The sequence below is a fragment of the Acomys minous genome, assembly GCF_964271855.1.
Source record: "Acomys minous genome assembly, chromosome: 2".
Lineage (NCBI taxonomy): Eukaryota > Metazoa > Chordata > Mammalia > Rodentia > Muridae > Acomys > Acomys minous.
Genome location: NC_140484.1, coordinates 72619384 through 72633218, shown reverse-complemented (window position 1 = coordinate 72633218; position 13835 = coordinate 72619384). Strand labels below are relative to the sequence as shown.

Below are 13835 nucleotides of genomic sequence, written 5' to 3'. Positions count from 1 at the left end.
ATGAGGGAGTGGGGGGGAGCAGGCTCCCCCTTCCCCCAGATCAGGGATTGGCTGGCTGAGACCCCAGCAGGAGGGGTCAGAAGAGAGAGACGTTTCTGCTGACAGAGAGAAACAGTAGGGCTGCAGCCTGAGATGTCACTCATGAGGGAAGCAAAGGTGGCCCCAGCCCTGGGGGGGGGGCGGGCAGGGAGTAAATTCACTTTCTGTTATCTGCTGACCCCAGTTGCCTCAACTTCCCCAGTTACACTAAATGCCCAATTCCCAGCTCACCCCACCCAGGTCTCTCCTTAAGCCCTCTCTGCCCATAGGCCTCATCACTCCTTTATCTTTTTCCTGTCTTGACCATCCTGAGCCCCTTCCTACTGTCACATTCTCCTCCCCCTGCCTAGTGTGTTCAGAGGACAAAGGAGGTACTCCAGGCCTTTTGGGGGGGGGGGTGTCAAGTGAGAAGGGAGAGCATCTTTGGGGAAACAGAGGAAGTGGCTCCAGTGAGATCAGGGGAAATAGGGAAGGGAGCCGGTCAAGGGGACAGGGCAGATGGTAACCTTACCCTAGGGAGGGGTTGCTGCAGCCATCAACAAGGGATTTAGTGTCCAGGCCCTGGTAAGCAAAGCCAGGACTGTCCGTCTCTCCTAAACTCCCCCCGCCACTACCGCTTTAGCTCAGCCTCTGGGAACACAGCCTTTAGCTCCCCCTTGAAACTGGCAGGGAATCCCCCCTGAAGAAAATGGGACACCCAGGCAGCCAGGTAACCCAAGAGGCTGCAGAATGTGCTGATGGCAGAGGGGGAGGGCTAAGTGTCTCAGGGAGGGGCAAAGGAAGAAGGCTTTCCTCAGCCCACACTGCCCTTCAACCCCAGGGGCTTCATGGTTGACCCCCAGAGGCTGGGGGCTCTCAGAAGCTCCGACCCTGATGCAACAACCCACTGAGGGATTGAGGCTCAGGCCTGGTAAGAATGTTCTGGAGCTGGGCCTACCCCTTGCCAGAGGGCCCAAGGGCAGGACCCCTGAAGCTAGGTAAAGCAGAGGTTCCAGAGAGGGAGGGAGGGGTAGGCATGAACAAATGAAGACAGAACAGAGTTAGGAACAGAGACAGCAAAGACTTCCCGAAGTCTGAGGAGAAGAGGGAAAAGAAACAGCAGGGTGCTGGTGGTGGCAGTCAGGTGGGCGCCCCCCCCCCCCCGGGGGCTGGGTGCAAAGCCACAAGTTGTTGCTGAAGGGCTGGCCTGGGTGTCAGCTTCCTCCGAAAAGCAGCTGCTCCGAGTCACCCTTCCCCACCCCAATTCACCATTGGGGCATCTTTTGATTTCCACCAAAGCAGCTGCTGGAGGAGCAGACAGGGTACACGGGCCAGGATGCAAGCAGAGAGGAATGTAAGGCCGAGAAGTTTCCATGCGAGTAGGGATTAAAAGGTCAACAAGGGCCAGCAGCATTGGAGCCCCTGGAGCATAGGTCCCATCCCACCTCTACCTGGGCCTCAGTTTCCCTGAAAAGAACCAAGGGGCACTTCCCACACCAGGGCACAGACAGCCCACAGACAGAATGACAGGAGCAGCAGAGCCCGGCAAAACAAAAAGAGGGGTCCCCCCCTTCTTGTTTGGGGTGAGAGCTGGCCAACATGGATAGACAGAAATGCAGGACTGGACCTCGGATTCATCCTGCCTTCTGCCCAGGCCTGGGGGAGGGGTGAAGTGAGGACAAGGTGTTCCTTCCCGCCCTCTTTTCACAGTTTCCACGAACCCCTCCCTTGAAGTAGAGTCCTGCTGTGACCTGAGGCGGAGGGACTTAGACAATGGGTGATAATGTTGGGGTCACATAAACAGGCATCTCTGCCTGGCCCAGGACCCTCCATCTCGGGCCAGAGGCGGGCGCAGTAGCCGTGGAGGCTTGGGCCCTAGCTGGCTTGTCCCCAGCAGTACCTGGAGGAGTGACGGGGTACTGCCTTCCAGCAGCAGGAATGCCCAAACATGGACAGGGGGAGTCCGGAGAGCTTCAGAGAAGCAAGGAAAGGAGGCGGGCTCTGCAGGACACCCTGGCCAAAGAGGCTCTTTGAGGTTATTCATTTCTACCTCTTTCAGCTTCGCAGGCAGGCAAATGCAGGCTGGAGCCAGCTACCAGCCCAGATCTGTGGTGAGACACCTTCCTGCACTGTCATCTGTGGTGGGACAGGGCAGAGGAGGCAATTTTACAGACCACTTCCCACTACATCAAGGTGGAAGGTGTTCTTGCTCCCGGGTTCTGAGGAGAGGGCTGCCTGTGAAGGGCATCGGGGCAGAGCCTGGCCCACTCCTGAGTTCCACAAAGACTTACAGGGAGTCTCACTGTCTCCTGGGCTCTTCTAGCCAGGACATGGCAGTCTGGGGGTGTCTTTCTGCCCACCCCAGGACAGCAAGTCCTTGAGGGTGGCAAGGCATGGGGAAGGGGAGCCTTTGAGCACCAGTTGCCATGAGATTAGGGAAGGATCAGGCCTCCCACTCTGAGGTGCTCCAGCCCTCACTGGCCATTGGCTAGCTCCAACAACCTCACTTGGAGAACACAACACCCAGGTCTCCAGCTTCCTTCCCCCAACCTCTACCACAGGGCCAATTGAATCCCTAGTCAAAGCCAAGATTTGGGGAGCCCCAGGGATAAGGTAAAGCAAGAGCCAGCAGGCTTCCCCAAGCCAACCCCCATCCTAGGTAGCCTGTCAGCTCAGCTGTCTCCCGTCCATCTCCCCACAGAACTGACACGAGGCCCAGAATAGCAAGGTCATGAGCATGGGTAGGTCCTCCTGGAGGTGGGGCAGAGGCTGTTCCACTTTCCCAGGGGAGGGGGGGTGAGACAGTGGAAGGGAGGGTAACACAGTAGGTGGGAGTCTTCAGATCTTGCTTTCCTTCTTGTACCCCTGCCCCGCCCCCAAGCTGGGAAGCTAGGGCGCCCCTGTTGGAGAGCATAGATGCTGTGCCAAAAGATGTATTCAGGACAGGATCTATATTTAAAAACAGGACTTTGATGGTGATGGTACGGATGGTTGCAAACTCCATGCCAACCGAAAGCCCATACCTCAGGGATGCAATCGAGTAGGAAAGGGAAATGTGCAGAAGCTGGGACTTGTGACTCTCAAAGGAGGCCTTGTGATGTGTGTGTGACATGTGCATGAAACTCAGACGTGTATGAAAGACATGTGTAAAGAAACATTTAGGCCAACCTGTGTCAGCAGTACCAACTAAGATGACACTTCACTTTCACAGAGGATCCCAAGGCCTAGAGTCGCCTGCCTTGCCCCTTTGTCCACACAGCAAAAGAAAGGCAGCACCAGGACTGGGAGCCAGGACTGTTATCCAGGCTCCAGCTTGTCTGACAAGAGGGGACAATCATCCTGGTCTTGGGCTCCTCTGCAGCCTGGACATGCAACTCCAACTCCATGACTCCATTTCCTTCTGCCTACTTTCTTCTTCCTAGGGTAAGAGCTTCACTCAAAAACAATTCAGTGGAGCCGGGCGTGGTGGCGCACGCCTTTAATCCCAGCACTCGGGAGGCAGAGGCAGGCGGATGCTGTGAGTTCGAGGCCAGCCTGGTCTACAAAGTGAGTCCAGGACAGCCAAGGCTACACAGAGAGACCCTGTCTCGAAAAACAAAACAAACAAAATAAAAAAAACAAAACAAAACAAAAAAAAAACAATTCAGTGAGGGGGCTGGAGAGATGGCTCAGAGGTTGAGTATGGCAACCACATGGTAGCTCACAAACATCTATAATGTGATATAATGCCTTCTTCCCGGTGTGCAGGTGTACATGCAGGCAGAGCACTGTATACATAATAAATAAATAAATCTAAAAAAAAAAAAAAAGAATTAGTGAAGCAAAGGCCTTTGGTGCCCATAAATCCCATTCAACAGACAAGTTGGTAGGGCGCAGCTCTGCAACCCCTCAGGGGCTGAAGCAGGAGGGTCACAAAGGTTGGGTACATAACGACAGAGTCTTAAAAGATAGCTTCACCCTGAACAACAGAATGTGCTGGAAACCCCCAAAGGTACTGTTGAATTCTGCATTGAAACACTCAGCAAACGAAGGGGACTACAGACAAAAGGACTAGAGTGTGAAAAAGGCTGGACCTAGGCCAGCTCTTTGGCCTGAGCTCAGGAGCCAGCTTTATCCGCTGCCCCAGGTCCTACTCCAAACATCAGCCACAGACATCGTGATGGAACTAAGATAAATCCTTTATTTATTTATTTATTTATTTATTTATTTATGCTTTTCCATTTTGTTTAAAACAACAACAACAACCTTAATATAACTGACAGCCCTTCCCCCTCACCCTTGCTTGGGTGGGGGTTATTTGTGGGGAAACAGCCCCCAGAGACGGGGCTGACCATAAGAGCCCCTCAGGGAGGTAATGGAGCCCAAGTCCTTGGCCTTGGGGCAAGGGCACCTGTAGTGTAGTAGCTGGGGACTTGACAGGGCTCTTGAACCTCTACTTGTACCAACATACACACCCTTGGTGACAAGGGTCAGGAAGCAAGAGGGGAGGGGACTCCCACTTTCCTCTGTATCCCTACCCAGCCCAGTCTCACAACTTAAGGCTGGGAGCAGGAAAATGGAAGGTGGACAGGTATCTCACACAAAGGAGTACTGGTTATTAATGGCTCTGGGGTGGCCCCCTTCTTCTCCATTGCCCCCTAGTGGTAGCTGCTGGAGCTGCACCATCAGGGACACTCCCAAGTCCCCACCAGAGCCAGCACCACCCTGAGCCTCAGGGGCTAGTGCTATGGCCTCTTCCAATTCAACCATGGGGACCAGCTCAGCCACGGGGACCAGCTCTTCCTGGACCCCTCCACTGCCCGCTTTCTCTTTCTCTTGCCTCTCTTTGGCTGCTGTGGCTGTGGCTGCCGCCACTTCTGGCGCCCCCGACGCCTCTTCTGCCCCAGGATGTGGGGGATCTGTCCATGGAGAGGGTTCAGGGGGCTGGGCTGGGTCACGGGAGGTGCTCCGTTCTGGATAGGAATGTTGAGAAGACACACTGATTGTGGACGGAAGCGAGTTCTTGTGGTAGCCTCCCCTTTGCTTGTCCTCCCCAAGGAGCCATTGCTATCTCCCCCAGAGCCCATCTCCTGAGCAACCCCCTCCATGGAAGATGAGTCATGGCGGTGGTGAGAGGACCACACTTACACACAGTCACTCGCTCCGAAGGGCAGGAGGGTGGAGGAGGCATCGGGGTAGCATCGGTCGCCCTCGCACACCCCTGCATGGCTCCCAGCCTGCTCCCGGCCTGGGGGAGGGGGGCAACGTGGGGATAGATGGGATGGTGGGGTGGGGGAAAGTGAGAGATCAGACAGGGACATCAGACATCAAGGGAGGAAGGAGGGGAGCCAGACCGTGAATCCCCCAGAAGGTCAAAGACAAGGCCAGGAGGATGGGTCCAGGAGACAGACAGTGATGGAGTGGAGGGTCCGATGGAATGGGAATGCAGCACCCGACTCTCCACTGTCCCTGGCTCCGGGAGGAGCCTCTGCCTGCCTGCATCCTGTCAGCCTTCTCTGTCCCTTTCAGGCCCCTGCCCAGGCCCCCTGACTGCCCTGTTCCCCACTAACAGGGCCTTTCCTCCAACCCCCCACCCCGTCTTCCTGGCACACACACCTCACTTCTTGGGTGCACGGGCACCTCCTCCCCTGCAGACCTGCTCTGCTCACCCTGCTGCCGCTGGGAGGGCACATAGCTGACAAGGACAACATCACTGGAGCCTCCAGACTCCAGGGGGATGGGGTGCACCCGGAAGTGCTCAAGCATATCGAAAATGGACTGGAACCACAGATGTTGGACCCGGCACTGACCCTCCTCATTCAGTGACAAGCGCAGGTGCTGAGGGCAGGATGAGCAAGTGAGGAGGGAGGTCAGGTCCCTGTCAGTTGTCAGTCCATCCTCCCCTGTACAGTGGCATTCCCAGGTCCACCCAAACACTGCCAAACAGAGCTCTCCTTCAAGGCCACTCACCTTGGCCTTGCCCTGGAAGTTGAAAGTGAGGACATATTCACCACGTCTTGTCTCACTCTGACGTACCAAGAAGACACCATGTGAGCCAGTACCTCCTTCCAGCACTAACTGGGCAGCCTTGAGTCGAGAGAGCATGCCGTGGAACCAAGGATAGCCTGAGAGGGGCTGATCCCCCTCACCTCCCTCTGACTCCCCCTGGAACAGGAATGACCCTTCAGGAAGGAAAGAGAGGGAAAAGCAGGGCGTCAGAGGTTTCTCTCCAGCCTTGTTTTCCCCTTGAGACACATCTTCCCCAGGCAGCTCCAATACAGCACCACAAACCAAAGACAAATACACATGCATCCAATACCTGTGGCTGCTTCCGGAGTGTCCAGGGGAGGGTAGGGGGTTGAGAGGGGGTGAACTGTCCCTGCTGGGGGCCCCTCCTCAATAGGAATGCGAGGGGGCAATTCTGGAGGAAGCAGTTCCATTGAGTCAAAATGGGAGGCAGCAATGGAGGCAGAGCTAGGGGAGAAGGACGCTGAAGGCCGGTCTGAGAGGCCCCCATAAGCTCCTGAGAGAAAACAGAGGCCTAACTGAGAATGCCACAGGTTCCTCTCCAGCAGGCCTGGGCTCCTGTCATCTCCCCGTTGGCTGTCCACTTGTGTGCCCAGCCCCCGCACACCTCTGGAGTGACCCTGATGGATTGTTACAAGGTTCTGACTTACACTGCTTGCACTGCTGAGGGGCCATGGTTATTTCGAGGAGGTCCTAGAATCCAAATGTGCCTATGTCTTTTCTGAATCAACAGCTGAAAGATTATTGCAATGGTTGGTGGGGTGAGGGATAGAAGCACTGAAAATTGTCCACATTAGAAAGGAGCCCTCTGTTTAGACTAGGAAAAACTACCAACTTGAAGCACATCAAAAATTCTTGTCAGGAGGAACACTCCTGTCCCAGGCCCACAGAAGGCTGAGGCTGAGGCTCGCAGGTCAGCCTAGAGCACACAAAAGAGCTGGGAACAACTTCAGTGATAGTGCTTGCCCAGCAAGAGCCAGGCCCTGGGTTCAATCATCAGTGACAAAAGGAAAAAAACAAAAAAACCAAAAAAACCAACCTTCCTCTTTCCTACTAACCCCTTCAGGACAAATCAACTTGCTTTTTACTTTTACTACACTGTGAGTTCTTCCCGTTAGTCAATTTAGCCTATCTACTTTCCAAGCGTCCTGGCACTGCCTGTGCCAGCTTTCAGCAAAGGCCCTGGCTTCCTTGAGGCTACAGTCTTCTCTCCCCTCAGGAGAGCATTCTGTCTATGCCATCTCCTTGCTCTCTCACTCCTGAGTTCCCAGGGGCTCCCTGCTTGGGCTGCTCAGAGGACACTAAGGTCAGAGGACCCTGTTTTGGAGACCTGCATTTTATTGGGACTAATGTCTTACCTATTCAGTTACAATGAATCCATGGAGACCAAGGAACCCATTTGAAACACCTGTGTTCCGCACCCACCCCAGAGCCCAGCCCGCAGCCAGGGATACACTAGGGCCTGACTGAACTTCTGTCAAACTTCAAGCCCAGGCCAGCAACCATTGCCACGGTGCTTAGAAAACCGGAGTTATCAGTAACTAGGTTAGCATCACCCATCTTTGTCGGCAAACTCAGGAAATTCATTTCCTCCCTGTGGTCTTGCTACATACAATCTGATGTAAGGTCTATGCTGGCTCTAACAATCCCAGCCTATGATAACTCTTCGTTGGCTGAATGCAGGCCATGTGCTAGGCACAATGAAGCCGAAACTCAGAACCAGTGGTCAGGAGAAAGGGGCAGAGCAGACGCAGTCTAGCATAGGCTGGGCCAGACAGATGTATGAGGTTTTGGTCAGGCCAGAAGAAAAGATGCAAAGGCCACTGACATACACTGAGATGCACGACAAGACTAAAACAAAGATGCCCACAAACTATTCTGGAAACTTGCCAAAGAGAAGCGTTACTTTCAGACAGAGTGGTGGCCTACAGGAAGGAGGCTGAGTGTGAAAGGTTAGGTAGGAGTCTCGTGGGGCCATGCAGGGTGGTGAGAGTTATGGTCTTACACGGCAGACAGTGACCTAAGAGTACATGGAATGTTTAGAGACCAAGAACAAGCAATCGGTAGGTTGTAGGGAGAGAGCTAGGGGAGCAGGGGCCTGGCCCAGCGGCTGGTGAGGACTCTACCTTACCCTGCGACAGGCGGTCGTTACTCTCACTGGGTCCCAGCAGCAGATCCTGGCTGGGCAGACTCTCTGAATGATTCAGGCAGGGCAACTCCAGGCTGTCTGTGTTATCCTTTGTGAGGAAGGAGGTCCCAGGGGCCAAGGGAAGGGTCATGGGACGGGGGCTGATAGCAGGGCAGGGTCTACAAAAACAGGGAAAACGGTGCTGGGGAAAGTCACCAGGAGAGAGACACAAGACTGCTCCCCTACCCATGTGTGGATGCCCTTAGGGAGAGGCAAGCTTCTTACCCTGGGCTTAGGCACTCTTGGATGTCAGACACCCAGGCCTTCACATGAAGTGCATCGGTTGTCTCCAGGATGTACTCTGAAGGGCCTTCTACCTAAAGGGCCAAGACGTGGGGCTTCAGCCAGGGCAGACGATAGGAGGCCTACAGGCCACACCCAATCTGAGGAACAGGAGAAGCCCCAGCCCCAGGAGCAGAGCCTGCCCGGACATACATCCTTCCTGCTGCTGCAGACACTTGCCTAAGTCTATCAAGAGAATTTTCTCAAGCACAAGTACTTTCTGGGAGCAGAGCTTGGGGTTCCTACCTTAACCACAAATGTGTTCTCCCGGTCAGGCATCTCTAAGGCCGTGGCTGTGCGGACATCAGTAATAGTAGAGCAGGGAATGCTGAGGCGGGGCCGAGAAGCCTAGATGGGAACGGGGTTAGGAATTGGCCTTTTAAACCAGGCGTGGTGGCGCACGCCTTTAATCCCAGCACTTGGGAGGCAGAGGCAGGCGGATCACTCTGAGTTCAAGGCCAGCCTGGTCTACAAAGCGAGTCTAGGACAGCCAAGGCTACACAGAGAAACCTGTCTCGAAAAACCAAAAATAAAAAATAAAAAGAATTGGTCTTTTGGTGTGTCAAGGCCAACTGCCCCTCCCGCAACTCACCCACCTTTCCTTCCTAGGAGAGGTGAAAAAGTCATAGTCCTTTGGTCTCAGATGCCCCCATGGCAACTGAGAGCACACAGTTAGCACTGCCCCCAGGACACCATGTAATGGGCTAGTCCACAACACCATGGTCACCTGCAGAGCTGAGCAGCTCTGCAACCACTGTCCCTTCCTTCTACCCACCCTCCTGGGGGCTCACCTTCGGTGGCACGAAGAACTCCAAGCGGCTTCCTCCTCCTCCTTCTCCTTCACTCCGGAGCAGTAAGCGACATTTCTGCCACTGAGGCTGCCCTCCTGCCCCTGAGGTCAGCCCAGCTGCCCCTCCTCCACGGCCCACTCCTGCGGGGTCAGGGGCAGCCTCTTCAGCGCCCATGAAATTCAGCAGCTCTTCCCTCTGTACCATCCCTGCTCCGTCCTTCAAGGCTCCCCCTCCACGACTTAGTCTGAGCCTCTCAAAGCGGTGAGTCCATCTCTCCCCAGGGGAGGTGCCATCACTAGCCAATGCCCTACCAACTGTCCCGGCACCACCAGAGGAGTTGGAGTTGCTGTTTCCACCTAGCACTGGAGGGCTGGATGTGGTCTCCAGAGGCCCAGCTGAGGAGGGCGAGTCAGCGGCCCCCCGCCACTGCAGGATGCCTCGTACAGAACCTCTGACTGAGCGGCCCACCGACCGGAGGGAGAAGCGCTTCTTGAGCTTCGGCTTCGAGGATGTTGTAGAGGAAGAAGAGACTGAAGAAGGAAGTGGGCCAGCCAGGTCCTCAGAAGATCGAGAAGGGCCCAACACTGCCAGGGGCCCACCCACCCTGCAGGTCTCAAGGTCATGTGGTGGTGGGCTCTCCACACCAGGGCTCAATGGGGCCAAGACAGGTGGAGAGAGTGAACCTGAGGCCCTGGCCACCTCAGCTTCGAAGTGCTGCAGGAAGAGCTCGGCAAAACGGCCCGAAAAGGCAGCCTCTGCTCCAGGCTCTGCATATTGCGGGTGGGAGGCCAGGTAGAGGCGGAAACGGCGGGCAAGATCCAGGGCAGCAGCCCTCGCATGGGACTCACAGAACTCTTGCCAGCTCGGGGGAGGGGGTGCTGGCAGTGCTGGCGGAGAAGGGAAGGCCCCATCCTCCGGGGACGGGGCACCATTCATGATGGGCCCCAGGAGGAGGACAAGGGGAGCCTGTGGGGAGGGGCGGCAGAGAAGGAAGCTGCCAGAAGACGCGGGGTGAGCGGCCACAGCTGCAAAAGGAAGAGAGGCATATATATTGAGTCACTGCCGAGGTGAGAATGGCTTACGTCCCAGGCCAAGCCAGAGACTCCCATATGGCCTCCTCAGAGGGCAGCGGGGGAAAGAGAACTAAACTGTTTTGCTCTCCTCAAAATCAACCCCACACACACCCTAGGGATGAGGGATGCTAGGTCCACCCTGCATGTTTCCTGCTACCTCTGCCACCACTCTCTCTGTTGTGGGATCCCAGAGCGAAAGCCTCTTACGTCAGAGCAAGGACTCTTACAGATTCCACTGTCCCTTCTCAAAGACAAAGCCTTCCCTGACTATCACACACTTTCCATATGCCATTCCAGAGGGTTCCACGGGTCATTTTACCTTCCCTTAGAAAACTTAATAACCTCTTACAGATGAGGAAGCAGAGACTCACACACGTCCCAGAACCAGATTCTACTATATCTCGCACTACACAGTTGTAGCCTCCAGGCACTTGCTCGACCAACCTCACCCATGGCTCCCACTGCTGTTCTCAGGTGACCAAAGGGTGCAGGGATTTAGAGACCCGTCTTCCAAGCTGATGCTACAACCCAGCACTTAAGCCCTGCGTGGAGACTCAGAGTGACTTAAGACCAGTCTCTGGGTTGCCCTCTTTCGTCTAGCGCTGACAGGTAGCAGCACTAGAGAAAAAGAGACGGTGGCTGGGTCAGGGCAAGTCTTTACTGGCCACAGAAGTAAGCAATCACAAGGAGCGAGGGCTCACGACTGTTCTCTCCCTGAGAATGCCTGTGAGACTTGGACCGAAGCCCCAGCTCAGCCCACCTGTTAGCTTGGGTGAGCCCAGCCTATTTTGCATCTGTGGAATACAGCTAATAATCTCTAGCCGCTGCAGTTGTCAGGAGAAACGAAGTGACAAGGAACATGTCCATGCTTGACACAAAGCAAGCACACAAGACACGATTACCATCTTCACTGTTTGGACGGGGGAAGGCAGTATTATGGGTCCCATCTGCTCTCTAAGAGAAACTCGAGAAAGGAAGAGCTTCTGAGGGTATCCCAACTCTAAGTCACAACCAGAAAGTGACAGAGCTCTGTATGCAATTTACAACCAGTGGCTCTTTGGTGAATGGTCCTGCCCTAAGATATACTGCAAAGTGACGTCCCTGGACACTATCTGTCTACCCTAACTATCTGTGATGTCAGCCTCCTCATCAAACCTACAGCCAGGCTGTAACTCAGAGACACCCCCGCCCCCCACCCCGGCTCCCGCTCCCCCTTTTCCTTGGCCTAAGCCTTACACACTCCGGATGGCTTCAACCACGGGGACAATTCCAAAGCATGGAGAAGTAGCCAGGAGATGCGGGAGTCACAGAGCACGGGGGAACCCGGCCAAGAGGTGCAGGCACAGCAGAGACAGTTCCCAGCCAGAGGCCACCGCGGCTCGCACAGGCCCACCCAGCCCCGTTCAGCCCGCTGACCCTGCGGTTCCTGGCCTGGTGACTCAGTTTCTCTTCTGCCAAGAAGGCTCAGTCACAATTTCCCGGTGCACCTGCCTCTTGGCTTAGTTCTGACATTCCAGAAGGGCGGGTGGTGGAGGCTGCGCTCCCGGTTTGGACCCTCCGGGCCCCGTGGTCAATCCCTCGGACCCGATCCTATTCGCTGGACACCTTCCACATGCCCCGGGGCCAGAGCCTCCGGGAGACTAACGCTATCTGCTGCCCTCTCGGGAGCCAAGCAGCCCTCCAGCCCCGAGCCCCCACGCCCACCCCCGCCCAGACTCCTCAGGCGCCAGGGTCGAGTCCCGGAGAGGAAAGAAGCACTTGAGAGGGGGGGTTCCGGTTCCGGTCCCACCTGCATCTCGGTCCCCGCGCTCAGCTCCGGCGGCGGCGGCGGCGGCGGCGGCGACGGCCGCAGCTCCCGCTCCCTGTGCCCCCCCGCCTCCGCGACGAGCTCCCAGCACTCGCTTCTGCGCAGGCGCCGGGACGGGTTTTCCCGACGCGGAAGGAAGCGACCATAGAGAAGAGCCGCAAGAAGGAAGGAACCTTCGGACTCACTTCCGCCATCGTTCTGGGCGCCGAGCTTTCAGGACCCGCCGACGCGGGTCTCACCGGACTCCCGTGGCTTCTGCAATTAGACCTAAAAGAGACCACTAAGGCAGCTGAGGGAAGCGTTCGTTCCCAGACGAGCGTCCTCCGAAGCAAATCGGAGACAAAGGCGAGAAGTCAACCATAGAGAAGCCATTTGAGAGGAGAGAGTAGCCGCCCAGTACGGGAAATCAGCGAGATGATAAAGTTCTTTGAAGAGTTGGCTGAAGCCTAGAGCGCCTGGCCCTGCACCGAGGGGGACACGGACACCGCCCCCAGGGAGTTGGGCGAGCGAAGTAGCGGTGACCTTGGGAGGCCGAGTGAGCAGGCGGAACCTGAACTTACGACCTTGGCTTTTCAGAGAAAGGGGGTCCACCTTAGACGGGAACTAAAGATGGGGCAGCAGTAGGGAGGTCAATTTCCGACATGCTTGGGGGGACATCAGGAGGTACGTGGACCTAGAGCCTGAAAGTCTAGAGAGGCTTCAAGGAAAGTTAACAGGGACGAAGACCTGAAAGTACAAAGTGCCTTGCGTAGAAATATCCTCTAGCAATCCAGGTTCGCATTGGTCCGGCTTCACTGTGGCTTAAGTAACCGAAAAGGCCAGAGAAGATAGCGATCGTAGACGGGGCAAAAGATACCAACCCATCTCTGGCTCGCCGTCTGTAATTATAGTCTACTCGTTTCTTTGCCTTCACCCACACACCGGCTCTCATGTCTCGGTGGCAAGATGGTTTTCCATATATTCAAATTTAAGTCCTAATAATTTAGCAACTCAGTTTAAGGAGCATCCCTTATTTCTGGGATATCCAGTAAAATTTCCAGAACTAAGCTACTGAAATGACTCGAGTAAAAAATGCTGTGCTTCCTAGGCAAGCTTAATAACCAGAGTTCCCTCCCCAGAACCCGCTGTGCAAAGAGAAAGGATGTTGGAATGTTATCTTCTGACTTCCAACATGCCACACACGCTTATGACATATACATATACAAAGCTGGCCATGCTGGCACACACCTGTAATTCCAGCACTCAGGAGGCAGAGGCAGGCAGATCTCTGTGAGTTCGAGGCCAGCCTGGTCTAAAAGAGAGTCCAGGACAGCCAAGGCTACACAGAGAAACCCTGTCTCGAAAAACCTAAAATAAAAAAAGGAGCCAGCCGGCTTACTAAATCAAGTGCTGTCCTGGAACCCAGAAGCAAGTGACCCAAAAGATGGATATAGATGAATGTCTTGTCTTGTATAAAGAATGTTTGTCTAAGGGTACTATCCTGCCTTCCATAGAGCTAGAAAACCTTAGAAAAAACAAGTACTGACTTAGTCATTTGTTTTTTAAAAGATCATATATGTAATATACATATGATTTGCCTGCATGTAAATGCACTATGTGTGTGCAGTGCCCTGGGAAACCAGAATATTCCCTGAAATGAAGTTACTCATGGATGCCAGGAGTTAAACCTG

At 55.0% G+C, this 13835-nt stretch overlaps 1 protein-coding gene across 6 annotated transcripts; it reads right to left on the bottom strand.

The window, feature by feature from the left end:
• Nucleotides 1-4187: 4187 nt before the first annotated feature.
• SH2B1 (SH2B adaptor protein 1) lies at nt 4188-13394 on the bottom strand. Of its 6 annotated transcripts, none has more exons than XM_084773187.1 (10): nt 12148-13392; nt 9286-10310; nt 8741-8842; nt 8438-8529; nt 8156-8331; nt 6317-6520; nt 5968-6179; nt 5667-5835; nt 5146-5245; nt 4804-4970 (listed from the first exon to the last, which is right to left on the bottom strand). In XM_084773187.1, the coding sequence occupies exons 2-10, from the start codon at nt 10219-10221 to the stop codon at nt 4952-4954; spliced, it is 2010 nt and encodes a 669-aa protein (XP_084629313.1). In that variant the 5' UTR covers nt 10222-10310; nt 12148-13392; the 3' UTR covers nt 4804-4951. The 6 variants fall into 6 exon arrangements, with proteins under 6 accessions (XP_084629308.1, XP_084629310.1, XP_084629309.1 ...); XM_084773186.1 differs by having other exon boundaries at nt 4831-4970; nt 5614-5835; nt 12148-13394; XM_084773182.1 differs by lacking the exon at nt 5146-5245 and having other exon boundaries at nt 4188-4970; nt 12148-13393.
• Nucleotides 13395-13835: the final 441 nt, after the last annotated feature.